Raw genomic sequence first — 24,262 nt, 5'->3', positions numbered from 1 at the left:
CGCTGGAAGTTCATGGCAGGGAGAGTTTCTCCATTCTACCGTCTGCGTGAGATGATAGACTATCAGGAATTTGAGACTTTTTTTTACCGTGCCCATGGTCTGCTCTTTATCAAATTACGGTATTGCTTTGCACTGTTGTAACTATATGTTATAATTATGTGGTTTTTGTCAGTTTTAGTCTTGCTCTATCCTGTGTTCCTGTGATATCATACTGGAGGAACACTGTATCATTTCTTAATGCATGCATTTCTAAATGACAATAAATGAGGACTGAGTGTCCTCATAATCTAATCTAATCTAATTATTATAGCATAATAAATAAGGGGCTGGGATGTACATGCCATGTATCTGTTTTCTATCTGCATTGTATTCCATGCTGCATATTTATTATGGTAGTCAGTAACGTGCGTGGGGGTGAGGTAAAAGTGTAGGGTTTAGTTACGAATTTGAGCTTTGTTCTCGGTAGCTTGGTTCTGGGGACCACCAGATGTCATATCTTTCGTTGACCACTTAACTTTGCTTAATTATGTTTAATTATGCTTAATTGCACATTTCTTTTGTTAGTTGCTTATAAAGGAGCGAGTATATTTCTTCAACTATGTGAAACATCATTATTACTGGATTAATCGGAGGGCAGGACATACAAGGATAACAACCCGTATTAGGTCGCCAGCAGCGGCATTTGGCCACTACATTGCCTTTTATATTTATGACATCTGCTATTTATCTCTTTACGATACATATAAAGAGATGATGTTTGGTGTTTTGTTTCTGTATTTTATGATTTTTTTTTCCCCTTTTAGTGTGAAACCTGATGACAGCAGAAGAGGGTACCATTTGTTTATTTTGTACTTTCCACTGATTCATTTTAACTTTTTATTATGTGTTTGGGAAGTAAGGTGCAGTTACTTAGATTAATTTTCTAATGTAAAAATGCAAATTATCTACTTTGCTTCCAGATGTTTACGGTATTATATTACTTAGACCACAAGATACTGGAGCAGAATAGGTCATTAGGCCCATCGAGTCTGCTCCACCATTTCATCATGGCTGATTCAATTTTTCTCTCGGCCTAATCTCCTCTCTTCTTCTTGCATCCCTTCATACCTTAACCAATCAAGAATCTATCAACCTCTGCCTTAAATATACATAAAGACTCCACGCTGCCTGTGGCAAAGAATTCCACAGATTCACCACTCCCTGGCAAAAGAAATTCCTTCTCATCTCCATTCTAAAAGGACATTCCTCTATTTTGAGGCTGTATCCTCTGGTCTTAGACTCTCCCATCATAGGAGACATCGTCTTCACATCCACTCTATCAAGGCCTTTAACCATTCAATAGGTTTCAAGTAAGTTATCCCTCATTCTTCAGAATTTGAGTGAATACAAGCCCAGAGCTCTCAAACACTCTTCGTATGACAAGCCATTCAATCAGCTGCATGAACCTCCTTTGAGCCCTCTCCAGTTTCAGCACATCCTTTCTAAAATAAGGGGCCCAAAACTACTCACAATACTCCAAGTGAGGACTCGCCAATGCTTTATAAAGTCTCAACATTATTTCCTTGCTTTTATATTCTAGTCCTCTTGAAATGAATGGTAACATTACATTTGTCTTCCTCACCAAAGACTCAACCTGCAAATAAACCTTTAGGAAATCATGCACAAGGACTCCCAAATCCCTTTGCACCTCAGTTTTTTGCATTTTCTCTCCACTTAGAAAATAGTCAACTCTTTCATTTCTTCCACCAAAGTGCATGACCGTACACTTCCCGACACTGTGTTTCATCTGCCATTTCTTTGCCCATTCTCCTATTCTGTTTCGGTCCTTCTGCAGCCTTTCTACTTCCTCAAAACTACCTTCCCCTCCACCCATCTTCATATTGTCTGGAAACTTTGCAACAAAGCCATCAACCCTGTGGGACACCACTTGTCACCGGCAGAAAAGGCTCATTTTATTCTCACACTTTGCCTCTTACCAATCAGCACTGCTTTATCCATGCTAGGATCTTACTTGTTCCTTAAGAGAGCATCCCAAATTAACTTCTGTCAAACAATATTTTAAAATTCTTTTCAAAAACAGCATGACACACAGAATGCGGAAATTACACAAGCTGTACTTTTTTTGTAAAATATAATTGTACCATCCAGTAGGTGGCAATGAAGTATCACATTTGCCACAGTGGTACTACACAAGGCTTCAGCTGTCAGGTAGAAACAGCATAACTCAATTTAATACATTGCAGAAAATAGACCTAAAATTATCTTTCAAATATGATTGCCACTTGATCATTGTTCATTTTCATTAAGATACATAATTTAAAAGTATTGGTTCAGTATAGCCTATAGACATCATCAGTTACATAAAGCACTACTTTTGGATCAGAGACTGCAGCAGACAACTGATTCTGATCAGCATTATAGCTTGATCTACCGGAGCTATTGAACTTAACAGTAGATTCCAGCTGTGACAGTATGTCAGAACCAACCCACATGATCCACTACAATCACATTAAAAATGTTGTGAAGTACACATATGGAAAATGTTCGAAATAGTCAGCAGGTTATATGGTCTACTGAGAGCAATGGAGTCCAGCTATACCAAAACCATGGCGAAAGTTGTATCACCAGACGGAGAAACAGCAGTGTTCGAGCTCCTAGCTGTTGTGCTGCAAGGAGACAGTCTGGCACCCTACATCTTTATAATCGTCCTTGATTACACTCTACGTCAAGCTACCAAAGATCATGACAAGCTTGGTTTTACCATAAAACCAGGAAGAACCAAAAGGGTCAGAGCAGTTACGCTCACAGATCTCGATTTTGCAGATGACATAGTCCTGCTCTCTGACCAGATGGAGGAAGCACAGCAGCTACTGACAAAAGTGGAAATTGAGTGCAATAAAGTTAGACTTCACCTGAACACTAAAAAGACAGAGTACATGGCATTTAACTGCAACGAAGGTACCCTCAAGACCATAAAGAATGATACCGTTAAGAAAGTCTTTGACTACAAGTACCTCGGGTCAAGAATGATGAGTTCGGAGAAGGACATAAAGATACGGAAGGCACTGGCGATGTTACGTACCTTATGGGTATCTTGTGACTGTCTTATGACCATGATGTAATTGAGTATCTTGTGAGCCTAATGTAATGGTCTTATGATGGTGGGGTGAGGTGATTTTCCCGCCAGTGTGAGGTCATGTGATGACATGATCTCAGCAGGTATATAAAGGGAAACCCCTGATGTGACGCAGTTAGTTTCAGTTTAGTTCGTCAGTTAATTCAACAGTTACTCCGTTATGCTGCGTATTCGTCTCATGATGCAGTTTCGTTTTAAAGTGGAGTTTTACTTTCTATTGTAAGTCTAGTATTGGAGAGCGAAGACCTTACTAAAACACAGGAGCCTGAAGGATCAAGTAAAGGTGGTATCGTTCAGCAGTTTCATAAAGGTTCGACCTGATTGAATCTTCATTCAGAAATAGTGACATGCATCTGAGTTAACTCCTGCAAGATCAGGGAAGTTTATGCACAGTTCACTCGCCAGAAAAAGGTCAGTTCCTTTAAGCCATTTTATTTCCTTCGTCGTGAATCCTTTGGAGAATCAGCAATAACGTCACATCTCCCAAGAAATCCATTTCCAGAGAAGTCTCTCCTAATTGACTGTGCAAATCACTTGGACTTTCAAATTTACCATTTTAAGACTATGTTCGAATTTACCATTTTAAGAACTGTTTCAGAGTTGCCGTATAGCAGTTAACTTTCCGTTAAGTTAGTCGGTTGAATACTTTTCGCTATTGTTGAGAAGAGTTTAATAAATGTTTATGTTGGTTTATAAAACTTGACTCGTGACAAAAATTGGGGGCTCGTCCTGAATTATTCCGATTTTGAGCTTAAGTGCTTGTTTAATTATCAATCTGATTTGGAAAAGGGAAATACCTGATTCTTTTGTTTGATTGGCCTGTGGGTGGTATTCGGCAGCATTGAATATTGACGACCTTATGGCATCACCAGAGCCGGAGGTATTAGCGAAGGTGAAAAAGGGTGATGTATCCGAGATTGCTAGAAGGTTGGACTTTAAAGAAATTACGAAGGGTACAACAAAGCCAGTAATTCAGAGAAAAATCGCAGCACACTATAAAGAGTTGGGTGTTTTTGATGAAGAAGTGTTGGATATGTTTCCATTGATTAATCTAGAGGTGCAGTTACATATCGAACAAATAAAGTTAAAGCAATTAGAAGCTGATTTGGAACTAAGTCGGTTAGAAGCTGCAAATAAACAGAAGGAATTAGAAGCTAAAGAAGCAAATAAACAAAAGGAATTCGAAGCTAGAGAAGCCCATAGGAAAAGGAATTTGAAGAAAGAGAAGCAGAGAAACAGAGGAAATTTGATCTAGAGATGGAGGAATTAAAGTCTGAGAATCAGTCCTCTGGTTCTAGGAAACAGTTTGTTATGTGTCAGGAAGTTATATTAGCTCCTCCATTTAATGAAACAGAAGTGGACAGATATTTCCAACATTTTGCTCTGATTTCAGGGTGGCCGAAAGATAAATGGCCAGTGATGTTACAAAGTGTAATGAGAGGTAAGGCACAAGAAGTTTATACCAGCTTTAACTGCTGAGGAAGCACTTTATTATGATATTGTGAAGCAGCATATATTGAAACTGGTTCATGAAGCTGATAGAGAAAAATTCAGAAATTTGAAGAAACCCATGGAAAAAACTTACATTGAATTTGCCTATGATAAACCTGTGTGTTTTGAGAGATGGGTTTCCTCTAAAAATTTGAATGGGGAGTATAAAAAATTAAAAGAGTTGATTTTATTGGAGGAATTTAAAAGGAGCATTCCTGTTGAAGTAAGGATGTACTTAAGTCAGAGAGACACGGCTACATTGCGGGAGTCTGCTAAATTAGCAGATGAGTATGCTTTAATCCATAAGAGTAAATTTCTTCCAGGTAGAACTTTTAAAAGGAAAAATAGCACAGAGAGTCTACGTAAACCAGAAATTAAATCAGAAGTTAATGAGAAAAGTAAGGATGAAGGGAAACATGTGAAGGAAAGACATTTTGGTCCTACTTGTAATTATTGTAAGAAACCTGGTAACGTAATAGCTAACTGTTTCCTATTAAAGGAGGAGAAGGAAGTAGTCCCAGATGCTTGTGTGCAACATAATGAAACACCTGTAAATCCACAGGGTTCAATAAATACAAATGAAGCTTTGTCGGAGTCTGACCAAGTTAAGAGGGGATATGATCATTTTATAACTGAAGGATTTGTATCCTTGAAAGAGGGATCCACTCCAGTGCCAATAAAAATCCTTAGGGATACTGGAGCTTCTCAGTCACTTATGTTAGACAGTGTTCTAAAGTTTAGTGATGAGTCTGACACTGCTGAGGTAAACTATATACGAGGTATTGGGAGTGCCTTATGCCTGTACATTTGCATAAAGTAAATTTAAGGTCAGGGTTAGTTACAGGACTTGTTAAAAGTAGGACTACAACCCAGTTTACCTGTGAATGATGTTTCTCTATTGTTAGGAAATGACTTAGCAGATGGACAGGTTTTTCCTGAAGTGCATTTGACACTAAAGCCCATTTCTGAGGAACCAAAGATGGATTCCAACACGGATTCCTCCTGTGTTGTAACCCGAGCTGTGGCTAAAAAGATTATTGTGCAGGATGGGTTTGTTACCCATGACTGTTCAACTCAGGATTCGAATTTTGAGGATGTGTCAGAAACTTTCTTACCTTCATTGTTTGATCAAGATTCTTGTAGTAAGTCTGACCATGAAGATTTGTCTCTATCTCGGAAGGAGATGATAGCAGAACAGAGTAGAGACCCTGAGATTATCAAATTAAAGGAACAGGCTCTTCCAGATAGTGAAATTGAGAAGGTGTGAGTAGGATATTATTTTGAGAAGGGAGTATTAATGAGGAAGTGGAGATCACCTACAATTCCAGCAAGTGAAGAATGGGAAGTTAATCACCAGGTAGTAGTTCCTAAAGTTTATCGGTATGAGATTTTAACTATTGCTCATAGTATGCCTTTGGGTGGCCATCAAGGTGTGAAGAAAACTGTAAACAAGGTTTTTAAATATTTTTACTGGCCTGGTTTAAGAAAAGATGTGGTGACATTTTGCAGAACGTGTCATACTTGTCAAATTGTGGGTAAGCCTAATCAAGTTACTCCAGTGGCCCCATTGCAACCTATTCCCACATTTGGTGAACCGTTTTCAAAAATTATTTTCGACTGTGAAGGCCCATTGCCAAAGACCAAAACTGGCCATCAATATTTGCGGACCATCATGTGCACAGCATCTAGGTTTCCAGAGGCAATACCACTTAGGAATATAATGGCTAAAACTGTAATAAAGGCTCATAAAACTCTTTACTTACTTTGGGTTACCTAAAGAAATACAATCTGATCAAGGTAGTAATTTTACATCTGGATTGTTTCAGCAGATAGTTTATAAACTGGGAGCAAAACAGATTACCTCATCTGCATACCATCCAGAATCGCAAGGAGCACTGGAGAGGTTCCATTCTACCCTCAAAACTATGATTAGGAAAATGAAAATGACTGGGATGAGGGTGTACATTTACTTTTATTTGCAGTACGGGAGTCAGTGCAGGTATCCCTAGGTTTTAGTCCTTTTGAACTTGTGTTTGGGCATAGAGTTAGAGGACCTTTGGCCTTGTTAAAAGAACAGTGGATTAATAAAGAGGTACATACTAATTTGCTGGATTATGTTTTAAAATTTAAAGAAAGATTACATAAAGCTTGTAGCTTAGCTAGGGAAAATTTAAAATCAGCTCAGGAGAAAATGAAAACTTGGTATGATAAGGAAGCTAGAATGAGGTCATTTAAGCCTGGAGATAAGGTGCTGATTCTTTTCCCGGTGCAAACCCTTTACAAGCTAAATTTCATGGTCCTTATGAGGTTATATCTAAAGTTAATTATGTGGATTATGTGATAAAAACACCAGATCGAAGAAGGCCAACACAGCTTTGTCATATAAGTATGATAAAACCATATTATGAGAAACAGTCTGTTACTATGACTGTTGTGGTCAATAATAATGAGTCTGATCCCACAAGGAACTAAATGGATGATTCATCTGAAACTCATTTTAAACCTAATATTATTTCTGCCAGGTTACCAAACTCAACAATTCTGGAAAATATTGATGAGAAATTAGCTCATTTAAAGCCAGAGCACAGGCAGCAGAAGAAGCAGTTTATTTTTAAATATAGGGATTTATTTCCAGATCTTCCTAAAAGAACCACAGTAGCTTCACATGATGTAGATGTCGGAGATGCCAAACCTATAAAGCAACATCCATGTTGGATGAACATGGAAAAATGTGAACTTGCTAAACAAGAAATTAAGTATATGTTAAAGAATAATATTATGAGACCTTCTAATTCGAATTGGAGCTCACTGTGTGTTATGGTACCTAAGCCAGTCAGTAGTATTCGGTTTTGTACTGATTACAGGAAGGTGAATGCTGTGACAAAAACTGATGCATATCCAATCCCTAGAGTAGATGACTGTGTGGATGAAGTGGGAAAAGCAAAGTTCCTTACAAAGATTGATTTGTTAAAAGGTTATTGGTGTGTTCCATTGACGGATAGAGGTAGAGAGATTTCTGCATTTGTAACTCCATTTGGGTTATATGAATATAATGTTCCTCCCTTTGGGATGAAGAGTGCACCAGGTACTTTCCAGTGGTTGATTAATTCTGTGATTCATGGGTTAAAAGATACAGATGCCTATATTGATGATATAGTTACAAGAAATTATACTTGGGAAGCACATATTACTGTGGTGGAGGAACACTTTGAAAGGCTTTCAAAAGCTAACCTAACTACTAGCTTAGCTACAAGTGAATTTGGACATGCCACTGCGACTTACCTTGGTTATGTTGTGGGTCAAGGTAAGTTAGCTCCTGTTCAGGCAAAAGTTCAAGTAATTTTAGAGGTACCCACTCTAACTGGTAAAAAGACTCTAAGGAGATTCTTGGGAATAGTAGGTTATTACTGCAAACTTTGTAAAAATTTTGCTGACATTGCCCTTCCAACTAATCTCTTGAAGAAAAGTGAAAAGTTTGTTTGGACAGAGCCTTGACAGGAGGCGTTTAATAAATTGAAAACTATGCTATGTCATCAACCTGTGCTCAGGTCACCTGACTTTGAAAAACTATTTTCATTAGCTGTAGATGCTAGTGATGAAGCTGCAGAAGGAGTGTTACTTCAAAGGGATGAGGGTGATGAGGTTGATTGTCCTGTAGCTTACTTTTCTAAGAAATTTAATTTGCATCAAAGAAATTATTCAACCATAGAAAAGGAATTATTATCTCTTGTTTGGTTTTACAACATTTTGATGTGTATGTTGGTACAACTCAGAAACCACTCATAGTTCACACCGATCATAATCCGTTAGTGTTTTTGAGTAAGATGAAAAACAAAAATAGAAGGTTACTAAATTGGAGTTTGATGTTACAGGAGTATAATATTTTGATAACTCATATTAAAGGCAAAGATAATGTGATTGCTGACTGTCTATCTAGATGTTGAATGTACTATGTAAATTTTTTTGGAGTGGTATTTTAACATTTGTAACACTTCTACTGTATATTAGTTTGCAAGGTTCTGTATAATAATACTGTGGATATTGTGTATGTTGTAAATTTTATACATTTGTATTTCTCTTTGTGTAAATAGTTGTTAAAATTTTGCTCAGACAAAACCAAAATTTTCCTTTTTTGGAGGGAGATGTTACATACCTCGTGGGTATCTTGTGACTGTCTTATGACCATGATGTAATTGAGTATCGTGAGCCTAATGTAATGGCCTTGTGATGGTGGGGTGAGGTGATTTTCCCGCCAGTGTGAGGTCACATAATGACATGTTCTCAACAGGTATATAAAGGGAAACCCCTGTTGTGACGCAGTTAGTTTCAGTTTAGTTCAGCAGTTAATTCAACAGTTACTCCGTTATGCTGCGTATTCGTCTCATGATGCAGTTTCATTTTAAAGTAGAGTTCTACTTTCTATTGTAAGTCTAGTATTGGAGAGTGAAAACCTTACTAAAATACGGGAGGCTGAAAGATCGAGTAAAGTTGGTGTCGTTCGGCGGTTTCATAAAGGTTCGACCTGATTGAATCTTCGTTCAGAGATACTGACATGCATCTGAGATAACTCCTGCAAGATCAGGAAAATTTGTGCAGTGTTCACTCGCCAGAAAAAGGTCAGTTCCTATAAGCCATTTTATTTCCTTCGTCGTGAATCTTTTGAAGAATCAGCAGTAACATCATGTCTTCAAAGAAATCCGTTTCCAGAGAAGTCTCTCCTAATTGACTGTGCAAATCACTTGGACTTTCGAATTTACCATTTTAAGACTATGTTCGAATTTACCACTTTAAGAACTGTTTTCGAATTTACTATTTTAAGAACTGTTCCAGAGTTGCCGTATAGCAGTTAACTTCCCATTAAGTTAGTTGGTTGAATACTTCTCGCTATTGTTGAGCGGAGTTTAATAAGTGTTTATGTTGGTTTATAAAACTTGACTCAATTATATATTCATTGTTGCTGGTCATGTGACAGCGTGGAGGGCTATGAATGACATGAAGGAAATCTGGAAGTCGAACCTGACCAGACGGCTTAAAAAGAGGCTCTTCATAGCAGTCATAGAATCCATTCTCACGTACGAATGCGAGACATGGACACTCACCAAGACTATGTGAAAGTCTCTAGATGGTTGCTATATACGAATGCTCCGGAGGGCTCTTGACATGAGTTGGCAACAGCACATGATGAGCGTCGAGCTCTATGATGACCTACCGATGCTCACCACTAAAATCGAGGCGAGAAGAACTGCAACTAGCGGGGCACTGTCTACGCCACCCTGAGCTACCTGCCAGCCTAGTCATCATATGGGAGCCCAAGCATGGGAGGATGAACCCTGGGCGCCCTCCCAAGAGTATGGTCAACACGCTCCTAGAAGACAGTGGCGCAGCTAATGTAGATGAACTGAACACACTGATGAAGGAGAGGGAGAAGTAAAGAGTCCATCATCGTGCCCAACACTGGCCCCCTAGGCCTGAGCCGACGTAGTAGTAGTAATTATGATCAGAGATTAAGGGAGCTAGGGCTTTACTCTGTGGAGAGGAGGATAAGAGGAGACATGATAGAGGCTGGGGGAAAAGACTATGTGCATCCTGAACTGAAAAAATAAAATAAAATTGTAATATTTTAATAAAGTTAGTGGTTCCCTGATACGGTTAACTCCTGACTTCACAATTTACCTCGTTATTATCTTGCACTTTATTATTCGCCTGCAGTGCACTTTCTCTGTGGCTGTTATACTTCATTCTGCATTCTCTTACTTGCCTTGCTATAATCTCATTGCACTGTGTAATGATTTGATCCAAATGAGCAGTATGCAAGACAATCTTTTCACTCTCAGCACGTGACAATTGTAAAACAATTCCAATTACAAGGAGGCCATAAGTAGTTTAAGGACAAAAGGAATGATGATGCAAAATGGAGGAAAAACTTGTAAACGAGACTGCAGAATATATCCCTTGCCTGCAGTCCAATAAAAATAACTTTCCCAAATATATTGGCAATGAAGTTTTCCTACTTTTCATCTTATTGACAAAATAATTTAGAGCTGAATTATTTTGTGTTAAAATTACTGCTTAAAACTTCAATTAATATTTGTAATCCACTGTGTCTATATCCCACTTTTTTTTAATTTCATAGTTGTTAAAAAAAAGTTTAACTGGTTGGTTCAGAACACGTAAAAATATATAAAGAGCAAGAATTGATCATCAGTTCTCAAGGTGTCCTGTCATTCAATACAATTAGGAGCTTGAAGACTCGTACGGCCAGATTTGGGAACAGCTCCTTTCCAACTGTGATAACTGCTGAACGGATCCTGACCCGGATCCTGGCCGTACCCTCTAAATATCCGATCCTGCCTCTCGGTTTTTTTGCACTACCTTACTTTTCCATTTTTCCATTTTCCATTTATGATATATAATTTAAATTTTTAATATTTACTAATTTTTACTATTTTTAATATTTAATATTTGTAATCCAGGGAGTGGGAAGCGCAGATCAAATATCGCTGTGATGATTGTACGTTCTAGTATCAATTGTTTGGCGACAATAAAATATAAAGTATTATAGCTGATCTGCCCCAGGCCTCAATGCCAGTTCCCTATAGCCCTCAATTCCCTGATCTTGCAGAACATTATCTATATCCTCTTCAAATACCCAGTCTGCTCACATTTTGTGATCCATGCATAAGAACTCTGATCAACGTTACACTTTGTTCATCTTTAACCCTTTTCCATTCACCCAACAGTCTGTCTTTAGATTCTTCTTGGGGAATTTTCCCACATTAAACTCCATCTGCCAAATTTTAGCCCACTCTCTCAATCTATTATAAACTGTCCAAATATTGTTATCATTCTGCTAGAGAAAGCAGGATCTCCCAGTGGTCATACATTTTAATTCCACGTCCCATTCCCATTCTGATATGCCTATCCACGGCCTCCTCTACTGTAAAGATGAAGCCATACTCAGGCTGCAGGAACAACAACTTATATTCCGTCTGGGTAGCCTCCAACCTGATGGCATTAACACTGACTTCTCAAACTTCTGCTAATGCCCCGCCTCCCCCTCGTACACCATCCGTTATTTACTTATATACACACATTCTTTTTGTCTCTCTCCTTTTTCTCCCTCTGTCCCCCTCACTATACCCCTTGCCCATCCTCTGGGTTCCCCCCCTTTTCTTTCTCCCTAGGCCTCCTGTCCCACAATCCTCTCATATCCCTTTTGCCAATCAACTGTCCAGCTCTTGGCTCCTTCCCTCCCCCTCCTGTCTTCTCCTATCATTACGGATTTCCCACTCCCCCTCCCACTTTCAAATCTCTTACTAGCTCTTCTTTCAGTTAGTCCTGACGAAGGGTCTCGGCCTGAAATGTCGACTGTACCTCTTCCTAGAGATGCTGCCTGGCCTGCTGCATTCACCAGCAACTTTTATGTGTGTTGCTTGAAATTCCAGCATCTGCAGATTTCCTCATGTTATCGTTATCATAAAATGCTCTCCCATCATTTTCAAATCATTCATAAACCTGGATCCTTACACCCTGCCCCTTTAGTCCAGGCTATTAACATAAATCATACTTTATTGAGGAAGAACAACTAATCCTTAGTTACAACCTTCAAACTTGTAAAAGGCCTGTTCATTCAGACTTTCTATTTAATTTTGTCTAATATGCCTCCATATTAATATTTTTACTTCCTGCATTGCACTGCTGTTTGAAGATATTTCAACATGAGTAGTTGGGTACCCTTTGAAGAGAATACCAGCAACAGGAGCTAGAAAGCAGACGTAGACCACTAATACTTGTAGCACTGCTGATCAAATAACTGATCAAATGCTAAACATAACAGAGTTGAGTGATGGATAGAACGCTGTTCCTAGAACTTCCATTTAGTTTAAGTGGAAGATTTCAAAAGATCAAGAACAAAACAGAATATTGAATAATTAGGTAGTTAAGGATTAACTTTATGTTGAAGACAAAATAACTAACACCTGTAACAACAAAAAAATTCAATAGGATGGAAAGTTATCATTGTCGAAACAAGCCTGCAGACAAACAAGCACTGGTTTACTATCCAGGACATATTTAACTTAAGATATCCAACAACTACTGTAAGTAAGACAAAGTGTTCAAACGTGCCTTATAAAAAAAATCAGGTGGATAGCTTTTTTAAGATATGAAGAACTCTATTAAGACCTCTATTAAGCATGAGGACTCTAATATGCAACTCATTCAAATTTTGACTTAACACTTCAACTTTCTCCAAGAACATTCAACAAAAAATATGAATTCAGCCATCTGCCTGATACTCAAGTAAAAAACAGCAGGTGTAAATATTTCTGTTTATATATCAGCAAGATCTAAGTGGGTAAATTTACACTGCTGTTATCATGTATCCACTTTATAATTCACGTGTTGGAACTGTATGATTGTCACATAAATCACCTTATTTTTAAGCAAATCAATAGTCACATCATTTGCTATCAACTCTCTAAAATGTGCCGGCAAAATTAGTTGGACCACTTCCTTTTTAAATAGATCTCGAAGTGGGAGTGCAATGCAGAATGGAAAAAAAGGATAATCAGATGCACATAACTTTACTCTTCTTCACTTCACCAGTGCCTTAGAATTACAAGAATTCGAACAGTGCAGATTAATCCGGTGGTGACAATAGATCAACTCACATTGTTAAAAAGCAAGGAGAGACATAAAGTCACAGGGTAACATTAAGAAACACCATTCATAGTAAGCAAACATCAACTTTCAACTTATTCAACTAGTATCCTACAGTGATATTAATGAACCCTCACCTTCTATTGCCAAGCAAGCAGTCATCAACGATCAAAATCATCAAGAATGGCACCAATTTACTGAGGGAGTTCAGTACCATTGTGATGTGGCTATATATATCCTGCCCTCCAGTACAAACGTTGGAGAAGTGCTGGGTGGGCTCTATGGCACCAGTGACCCCCAAACGACACACCCCAATAGTTTCTTTATTGTTGCTGGCGACATCAACCATCCTATCTAAAAAGAGTACTGCCTGAATTCTACCAGCAAGTTGATTTTACACTTTAACTTGGTTTATACCAGCATCCCTGTGGGATACAAGACTGCTCCTCGCCCCCACAGTGGATGCTCTGACCACTTATCTATTATCCTAATTCCTGCATACAGACCACTAATTCAAACCAGTTCAAAGGGAGATGAAGACCGGGCCAGAAAGAGCAACTTCAGAACTGCAGGACTGTTTTGAAAACAAGGACTGGAACATGTTCAGGAGGTGGCTACCTACAACAATCATTAACATTGTTGAATATGCTGGATCAGTAACTGACTATATAGAGAAATGCATTAAGGACGTCACCATTATTAAACACGTCAATGTGAGGGCAAATCAGAAGCCATGGCTAACAACAGAGGTCCAGACATTGCTGAGACATCAGGATGCTACCTTCAGATGGGAGGATAAGATGACTCTCAGGTCAGCAAGAACTGCGCTTTCCCACACCACCAGGGAGGCAAAATGGGATTGTTCATAAAGAATATACAGCCATTTCTGTGACAACAAAAACACAAGGCACATGTGGCAGGGCGTTCAGAATCAGAATCAGGTTTATTATCAGCAGCATGCGTCATGAAATTTGTTAACTTAGTAGCAGCAGTTCAATGCAATACATAACATAGAGAAAAAATCAATCAATCAATCAATCAATTAGATTACGCAGATTGAACAGATTAAAAATTGTGCAAAAAACAGAAATAACAGTGAGTTAGTGTTCAAGGGTTTCCATTTAGGAATTGGATGGCAGAGAGGAAGAAGCTGTTCCTGAATCGCTGAGTGTGTGCCTTCAGGCTTCTGTACTTCCTACTTGATGGTCAGACCATAAGTGACTACAAGTCCACCCTGCACATCAACGACAAGAAAGCCTATCTTCCTGATGGGCTGAATACCCTTTACGCACAATTTGATGCATGGAACAATGTGCTGGCGAGGAACCCCAGCCCACCTTACCCACCTCCCCACCAGATTAAACACTCTGGCTGTAACTGTTATGTGGAAGGCCCTAGCCAGGGGCTTGATAACACATCCGGTTGGATGCTGAGTGACTGTGCAGCACAACTAAGAGGTTCTAACAGACATATTCAACACCCTCCTGGATAATCTACTGTCATCACCCATGCAGGCTTCAAGGTAGACATCATCATCCCAGTATCCAAGAGGGTGACAGTAACTACCATCCCCACTGACCTCAACGATAATGAAGTGCTTTAAGCAGCTGGTTATGGATCATATTAAATCTCATCTTCCTGCTACATTGGACCCTTTCCAGTTCGCTTATCACTCAAATTGCTGCAGTGAATCTGTTGCTCAGTATGTCAGTATGCTGAGTACGTCAGGATGCTCAGTATGTCAGTGTGCTGGGTACGTCAGGATGCTCAGTATGTCAGTGTGCTGAGTACGTCAGGATGCTCAGTATGTCAGGATGCTATTCATTGACTATAGCTCAGCATTTAATGCCATCATTCCCAGAATCCTGATTGAGAAATTACAGAACCTGAGGCTCTGTACTACCCACTGAAATTGGATCCTCGACTTTTTAACCAGAAGACCATAATCTGTGCAGATTGGTGATAACCCATCCTCCTCACTGACTATCAACACTGGTGCACCTCAGGGGTGTGTGCTTAGCCCACTGTTCTACTCCCTCTATTCCCATGACTGTGTGACTAGGCATAGCTCAAATACAGTCTATAAATTTGCTGATTATACAAACATTGTTAGTAGGATCTCAGATGGTAACGAGAGTGTGTACAGGAGCGAGATACGCCAACTAGTGGAGCAATGTCGCAGCAGCAACCTGGCACTCAAGATCAGTAAGACAAAAGAGTTGATTGTGGACTTCAGGAAGGTTAAGACGAAGGAACTTATACCAATCCTCACAGAGGGATCAGAAGTGGAGAGAGTGAGCAGTTTCAAGTTAATGGGTGTCAAGATCTCTGAGGACCTAACCTTGTCCCAACATATCAATCCAGTTATTAAAAAAGGCAAGACAGCAACTATACTTCATTAGGAGTGTGAAGAGATTTGGCATGTCAACAAATACACTTAAGAACTTCTATAGATGTACCGTGGAGAGCATTTTGACCGGCTGCATCACTATCTGGTATTGGGGCGGGGGGGGGGGGGGGTCTACTACACAGGGCCGAAAGAAGCTGCAAAGGGTTGTAAATTTACTTGGCCCAATCTTGGGTACTAACCTACAAAGTACCCAGGACATCTTCAAGGAGCACTGTCTCAGAAAGGCAGTGTCCATTATTAAGGACCTCCAGCACAGAAGGCATGCCTTTTTCTCACTGTTACCATCAGGTAGGAGGTACAGAATCCTGAAGGCACACACTCAGCGATTCAGGAACAGCTTCTTCCCCTCTGCCATCCAATTCCTAGATGGACATTGAACCCTTGAACACTACCTCACTTTTTTAAAGTAAAATGTTCTTCCTCGCACAAAAAGTCAGGATATTAAAAAGTTTTTTCTGATGTGCATTAATAATACGACTGCTGGGTAGACCTAAGAGAAAAGACACTGGGTCTAGTTCAAGCTCCATCTTCAGAATCTTTTCCATTTCACCCAAAATATCACTCCAGTATGCCTGAAGTTTGGGACAAGTCCAAAAACAATGAGTGAGTGTTCCAGTACTTCCTTTACATTTAGAACACATTGGAGAAACCCCTATCTTAAATTTTGAGAGACTATCTGAAGTCAGATGGGCTCTATGCAGAATTTTGAGCTGCAATGCTTTAGTTCTATTACAAACTGAAGTTTTCTTTGCATTTTCACAGATGTCTTCCCATGTTTCAGCTGTAATTTCTACTCCCAGCTCTCCCTCCCAGACCCTTCCCAGCTGCTCAGCCTCTCCACAAGAACATTCCCTCAGGATGCTGTAAAAAGTACTAATAGAGACTTCACCCTTAGAACGAAACACCCTCTTTTCTATGTCAGAACTATAGAAATCAGTTAACAATGATGTTTTTTCTGTATATAATCTCTTATCTGAAAGAAACGAAAAAGATCCTTGCTGGGTATGTTGAATTTCTGTACTATTTGACTAAAAGATATCATCGTTCCTTCATCAAACAAATCTCCTAGATGGAAAATACCCTTAGATATACCAAGTCTAAATCCAGAATCCATTATGCCAGGCTGAAAATCTGGACTGCCGGTTATTGGAGTAAAGGGTGATATTTTTGCTGTGTTGCCCTCAATTTGTCGCACCGCCCTCCAACCCGATTGTGTTAATTATTATTGGATTGTGACAATATTCCTTAACTAATTTCATCTTATTGAGGAAAAGCAAACTAATAAGAGGGCATTTTGTTTGTGAGGCTTCAATGTCCAGCTAAATTAAGGAGGGATCCCTGCAAACCCAGTCAACCACATAAAATAAAAAAGAACTTAATTGATATTTTTTGATGTCTGGAAAATCCAGACCCCTAGACTACTGGGAAGCTGTAACTTAGACATTTTAATACAGGGTCTTTTTTTATTCCAAATGAAAGAACCAAACCAGCCCTCCTGAGGAGATGGAAGGGAGCAAGGCTCCCACCAACCGCCCCTCCATTCCAATTAATTTTTACAGGAGCACCATTGGGAGGGTCCTGACCAGCTGCATCACCATCTCATATGGGAATTGCAAGGCATCTGACTGCATGATTCTAAAAAGGATTGCGAGGATTACTGAAAATATCATTGGGGTCTGCCTTCCACCCACTCCAAGATATTTACCAGGAGCGCTGAGTACGTAGGGCCCTTAGCATTGTTAATGATCCCTCACATTCATCCAACAATCTCTTTGACTCCCTACTATCTGACAGGAGGTGCCACTGCATGAGGGCAAGGATGGTCAGGTTGTGAAAAAAGCTTTTTAACTTTTTCTCCACAACTTGAGACTTCTGAACTCCCTAGCACCATCCAGGTTTCATCACATATGAAGTGCCAGTAGCATATGCTGTTTACTTCTAAATTTGTTTTGCAAGTGCACCCTACTACTTGTTAAATTACGTAAACTAATATGACTTTATGTACTGTGTGTGAGCTATATGTACTGTGATATGCACCTTGTTCCAGAGAAATGTTGTTTCGTTTGCCAGTATACATGAATGAATGGAACACAACTGTATGATGTTTGCACAGACTGACATAATTAGATCTTAAACCTAATCAGTTTTTATAAACACACTGAATGAGGCTGCAGTAGAAGAAATCTTGATCTTCAATATGAATACAGGTACAGTACATGCTTGTCCAGTGATGCGACAGACAACAAATGTGAGATGATCACATTCTAGGACATTTGACCAAATACACAGGAAACTTAACAATTCACAGTGAGAGAGATCAGTTAAGGGCTGAATTCACAGGAATTCCTATCAACATCTTGAGAGATGCACAAATTTCACGTCACATGCCAGTGATAATAAATCTGATTCTGAAACTGAGCCAGGAAATACAAATGAGCTCAAGAGCAATAACAGATAAATGTTTTGTAACTAAGTGTGAAATACACTATATTGGAGATACAAGATTCTGCAGATGCTGGAATCCAGAGCAAAGTAGTGCTGGAAGAACTGAACAAGTCAAGCAGTATCTATTAAGGGAAATGGACATTAAATGTTGCAGATCAAGACACTTCAATGTGGAGTGCAATGAAATATTTGAGAATCATCTAGTGAAGCAGATATGAATGAACAACGAGTGTTCTGATGACTCTGTGGACATGTACTCACTGGAGTTCAGAAGGATGAATGGGATCTCACTGAAATCCATCGATGCTGCGAAGTCTGAATAGAGGAGACATGGGGAAGTTACTTCCATTGGTAGAGTCCAGATTCCAAGGGCACAGAATAAAGGAGTGTTCATTTAAACCCGAGATGAGAAGGAATTACTTCAGCCAGAGGGTGGTAAATTTGTGAAACTTGTTGCCACAGAAGGCCATAAAGGCAAAATAATTTGGTGTATTTAAGGCAGTGCAGATCATAAATAACATTTCCCCCTAGCTGACCATCAACACCAGTATACCATATACCTCAAGGATGCGTGCTTAGTCCGTTGTTCTACACTCTCTCTACATACCAAACAGTGTAGCTATCTATAACTTTGCCAGCGACTCAACTGTTGTTGGCAGAATCTCAGATGGTGACAAGGAGAAATACAGGAGTGAGATAGATCCGCTGGTTGAGTGTTGTCGCAATAATAACCATGGACTCAATGTCAGTAAGACCAAGGAATTGATTGTGAACTTCAGGAAGGGTAAGTCGGGGGAACACACACCAATCCTCATCGAGGAGTCAACAGTGGAAAGGATGAGGAGTTTCCAAGTTCCAGGGTGTCAACATCTCTGAAGATCTATCCTAGGTCCAACATATTGACGCAGTTATGAAGAAAGCACACCTGTAGCTACAATTCATTATGACTTTGAGGAGCTATAGTATGTCACCAGTGACTCTAACAAATTTCTACAGATGTTCCGTGGAGAGCATTCTAACTGGTTGCACCACTGTCTGGTATGGAGGGACACTGCAGAGGAGCAGAAAAAGCTGCAGAGGGTTGCAAATTCAGCCAGCTCCATCATGGGCACCTGTCTCCCCAACATAGAGGACATCTTCAAGAGGCATTAAGGACCCACAGTCACCAAGGACTTCTTATAACTACCATCAGAGAGAAGTCAAGAACCTGAAAACACACACTAAGCATTTTAGGAAAAGCCTCTAGCCCTCTGCCATCAGATTTCTGAATGGACAATGAACCCACGTACATTACTTCACTACTTTTGTTCTCTTTTCCACTGCTTAAGTTTTTAAAATATTTCTTATTGTAACTCATAGCATCGATGTATTGCACTGTAATGCTGCTGCAAAACAACCAATTTCATGTCATTTATCAGTGATATTAAATCTGATTCTGCTTTAGATTCAGCAATTGATAGGTTCTTGATTGGTAAGGGATGCAAGGGTTACAGAGAGAAGGCAGGAGAATGGGGTTGAAAATACACAGCATGAAGTGAAACCAAATGCCAATGAAATATTTTACATACCAAAATTTTGGCTCTCCAAAATGTAGGTAGTTAATGCTGTATAGATCCATATCTTCTGTGTGCCAAGCAAAAGTAGTTTTCCACATACCAAAATACAAATAGGGCGTGTTCACACCTTCAATAGCAATCCCGCTTTCTTCTGCCACCACATCTAAAATTGTATTCAAATGACTAATATTCCACTCATCGACATCCTAGAAAAATAACACTTGAAATTAATCATATGGATGAATTCAGGTGTTATACAATTAATCATATGGATGAATTCAGGTGTTATACACTTGAAACTAATCATATGGATGAATTCAGATGCAATACCAATCAGTCCATAAAAGAAAAACTATTTACAAAGATTTGAGTTTAATAACAACAAGATCACCACCACCTAATACATTGAGGATACATAGTGTGCAGTTTTGGTCCCCTAATCTAAGGAAAGACATTCTTGCAATAGAGGGAGTACAAAGAAGGTTCACCAGATTGACTCCTGGGATGGCAGGACTTTCATATGATGAAAGACTGGATTGACTAGGCTTATACTCTCTGGAATGTACAAACTGTAGAAGATTGAGGGGGGATCTTATTGAAACGTATAAAATTCTAAAGGGATTGGACAGGCTAGATGTAGGAAGATTGTTCCCGATGTTGGGGAAGTCCAGAACGAGGGGTCACAGTTTGAGGAAAAAGGGGAAGCCTCTTAGGATCGAGATGAGGAAAAACTTCTTCACACAGAGAGTGGTGAATCTGTGGAATTCTCTGCCACAGGAAACAGTTGATGCCAGATCATTGGCTATATTTAAGAGGGAGTTAGATATGGCCCTTGTGGCTAAAGGGATCAGGGGGTATGGAGAGAAGGCAGGTACAGGGTTCTGAGTTGGATGATCAGCCATGATCATACTGAATGGCGGTGCAGGCTCGAAGGGCTGAATGGCCTACTCCTGCACCTATTTTCTATGTTTCTATGTAAAAAAATATTACGGCCTAATATCTATTTGTGCAAAAATAAACAATTCCTTTATGCACAGTAATCAGTTACAAATTGAACCAAACAGCAGAACCAGATGCCCAGTACTCAAGTCAATGCTAGAGATTAACTATACTAGTAACAGATTGCTGTAAATATACAAGAGGAAATTAAGACACAATCCAATTTATAAAGAAGCAAAGGGCAACGGGAAGTGAGCAGAAGAAGGAAGAGCGGGAGGGGGATGGGGAGAATTGAGTAGGTGGTTCAGGGAGAATTCAGAGGTTCAGAAGACATGATAAAAATGTCACACACTCCAGGGGTTCACCTGAGAAAATCAAAAAGGGAAGATTGTAAGGTACTGGAAACAGGAAATGGCGCCAAAGCAGAGTAATGGAGGTTGAAAATGGAAAAAATGAGGAATGCACTCCTAAACCTGTTGACAATTACCTAAATATTTGGCTCTAAAATGCACGTACTTGATAAAATAATTCATTTTTTGGTAATTTGGGAAATTAACTAGGGGAAAATAGACACAGCACAGCAACAAACATGAATCACAGTTCTTTTTTCAATATGGTTGATGCCCAAGTAATCAACTCTCCTAGGATGAGCAAGGATAACATTAAAAAAGTAATTCTTCACAATACAAACAACAGTAAAACAATAAGCTGAAAGAAAATTTCTATCAAAGTACAATTCAATTAAACAATGGAGAACAGCAATGCATTAAAAATAAATGGAAACTTTTAACATTTTGATGTAGTCACCCATTCAGTTGCTCCATCTTAATAATACAATTAGTAGCAATGGGTCTTAGAGCTATTTGAAGCTGCTGCATGGTTTATCGATTTGGTGGCTAATCTTCTACCTTAGCTCTTTTTTCCCCACATCATCCCCAAATCCACTGATTCCCTTAATGTCCAGAAATCTACATTCTGCTTCTACAATCTTCAATGATAGACAATTCCAAAGAGTTACCATCTTCTGAATAAAATAATTCTACTTATACTATTCCGAGTGGCCTCTGTCTAAATTGGAGACTGTACTTCAACAATGAAAAACATCCTCCCTGTATACCTTCTGTCGAGTGCTCTATGAATGAGCTGAATTCAATGAGATCATCTCTTTCCTCTAAACAGAGGCCTAGTCTACAACTCTCCTCAGATGACAAATTGGCTGCACAAGTATACTCTTTTTATAATCTATATACCATACTCCAGGGTGGCCTTACCAGCACCCTATATCATGAACCCTCTCTTCTGAAATCCACATAAATCCAGTCACCTACCAGTGTTAAATGTCTGTTGGAACAGGACCTTTGCCTTTGATATTAGCCGGAGGTGGCTAATTGGCAGCATTCAGTTGTAGCATTAGATTTAATACAATTTAAATCTTGGTACAGGTGTCCCCCACATTTCGAAAGTTCGCTTTACGAAACCTCACTGTTACGAAAGATCTACATTAGTACCCACTTTTCGCTTTCAGAAGGCGTTTTCACTGTTACGAAAAAAAGCAGCGCACAGGGAAAATTAGCGCGCAAAAATATCAACGTGCGATAAAAGGCGGCGCGCCACGTGCCCCGAGCACCCGCTCTCCCCGGATTCGAAACTGCATTCTCGCCGGCATTACTTAAAATCGTGCCTGTGAGCAGCCATTTGCAAGATGAGTTCTAAGGTATTGGAAAAGCCTAAAAGAGCTCGTAAGGGTGTTACACTTAGCGTAAAACTAGACATAATTAAGCGTTTCGATCGTGGTGAATGAAGTAAGGACTAAGTGAGTTTGGCTTGTGGAAGCTGACGAAGATGATGTTGAAGAGGTTTTGGCATCCCATGACCAAGAACTGATAGATGAAGAGCTGATGCAATTGGAAGACGAACAGATAACAATCGAAACCGAATGCAGTAGCGAACGAACCAAAAGTGACTACGTGAGATTTTCGCTGCAATGGTAAAGTACGATTTTAATTTTGAAAGGGTACGTAGGTTTAAGGGATATTTGCAGGATGGTTTGAGTCCTTCCTTATAAAGAACTGTATGACAGAAAAATGCGCGAGGCTCAGCAGTCAAGCAAGCCTTCCGCATCAGCCACAGCAGATGACGAGCCTCAACCTTCGACATCGAGGCGGGCAGTCATAGGAGAAGATGAGCTGCCTGCCCTCATGGAAACAGACGACGAGATGACACCCCAGTGTCCCACCACCCCGCGATTCGCGGAGAATGCCGCGGTAGCCGGGAGACACACAGCACATCTTTAAGAAAAAAGTTGAAATAAACATGCTAATTAATTAGGTGCCACTTGTCACGTAATTAATTAGCATGATTATTTCGGCTTTTTTCTTAAAGGTGTGTTGGATGCCTCCCGGCTACCGCTGGACCCCTGCGTGCTTTGCGGTTCGGTATCTGTCAGCAGCCTGGAGGGTGGGGGCCACTGCACCACCCAAACCTGCGACGACTCAGTCTAACACACCATCATCAATGTGCTTGGCGCTGAACCAATTCTGGTAAGTGATACTACACTGTACATACATTATTTCTACTTTATATAGGCTGTGTATTTTTACGTGTTATTTGGTATGATTTGGCAGCTTCATAGCTTAAAGGTTACTGAAGAGCGCTTACGCCGTGTTTTTGTCAACAGTGCTTGCGTGAGATTTTTTGCCGACGGCACTTGCGCGAGATTTTCGCTCCGGAGAACAGTTCAGTAATGATTGTGGAAAAGTATTTCTACTTTATATAAGCTGTGTACTTATCATATCATTTCTGCTTTTACTATATGTTACTGTTATTTTAGGTTTTATGTGTTATTTGACATGATTTGGTAGGTTATTTTTGGGTCTGCGAACGCTCACAAATTTTTCCCATATAAATAAATGGTAATTGCTTCTTCGCTTTACGACATTTCGGCTTACGAACCGTTTCATAGGAACGCTCTACCTTCGGATGGCAGGGGAAACCTGTAATTTGTACTAGTAAATATTTTAAAACTATTCATTTGAATAACATTGCAAAAAAGTATTAAAATTAAATTTTACCATTGCATTTTAATAATATCTGGCAATGGTTAAAATTTGTCAACAGTAGCATTCTGCACAAAGAGAATTCTGGTGTTTTTGTTTCAGAAGCTGAAAATACTTAAACTACACAAAATACCACCAGAAGGCACACTAAACATTACATCGGTCTACAACTTTTGCCTGCTACTTTCAGCCTTAAACTCCTCTGGACCACTAAAGATTAATCTAATTCAAAACAAAAGCACCAGGGGAACTACTTTCTATAACTAAAGCAGAGAATGCTTTATATCACAAAATAAAATTGACAGCCACTCAAAACATTCCTTTCTTCAAAGATGGATGCAGTTTCGGGTTTTATCAATAAAGGCATGGAGTATTAAAGTAGAGATGTTTGTGTATGCAGATGTTACACAAATCTGCATCATCTCATCTTAATGAGTAGACAATAAGTGGACATACCAGGACTAACGAACACTTTCTAAAAGGAATTAAGTAGAGTGTCAAGTCCCACACCACTACTTTCAAAAAAGCTACTTCCTAAGCATTCAGTTCTTGAACCAACCAGCACAAC

At 39.5% G+C, this 24,262-nt stretch overlaps 1 protein-coding gene across 3 annotated transcripts in view; it reads right to left on the bottom strand.

Moving 5' to 3' along the window:
• The window catches only part of LOC140197685 (lysine-specific demethylase 4C-like), a 385,265-nt gene that overhangs the window by 327,384 nt on the left and 33,619 nt on the right, over positions 1 to 24,262 (bottom strand). For all 3 annotated transcript variants that reach the window (XR_011885993.1, XM_072257997.1, XM_072257998.1), the window contains exon 5: positions 19,712 to 19,905. Coding sequence is in view for 2 of the 3 variants with exons in the window: in XM_072257997.1 (XP_072114098.1) it covers positions 19,712 to 19,905 (194 nt within the window). In the remaining variant the exon portion in view is untranslated. The remainder of the gene's footprint in view (positions 1 to 19,711; positions 19,906 to 24,262) is intronic.

Source organism: Mobula birostris, chromosome 5, assembly GCF_030028105.1.
Source record: "Mobula birostris isolate sMobBir1 chromosome 5, sMobBir1.hap1, whole genome shotgun sequence".
In the NCBI taxonomy this organism is placed as follows: Eukaryota; Metazoa; Chordata; class Chondrichthyes; order Myliobatiformes; family Myliobatidae; genus Mobula; species Mobula birostris.
This window is presented reverse-complemented; position numbering and strand designations above follow the sequence as displayed.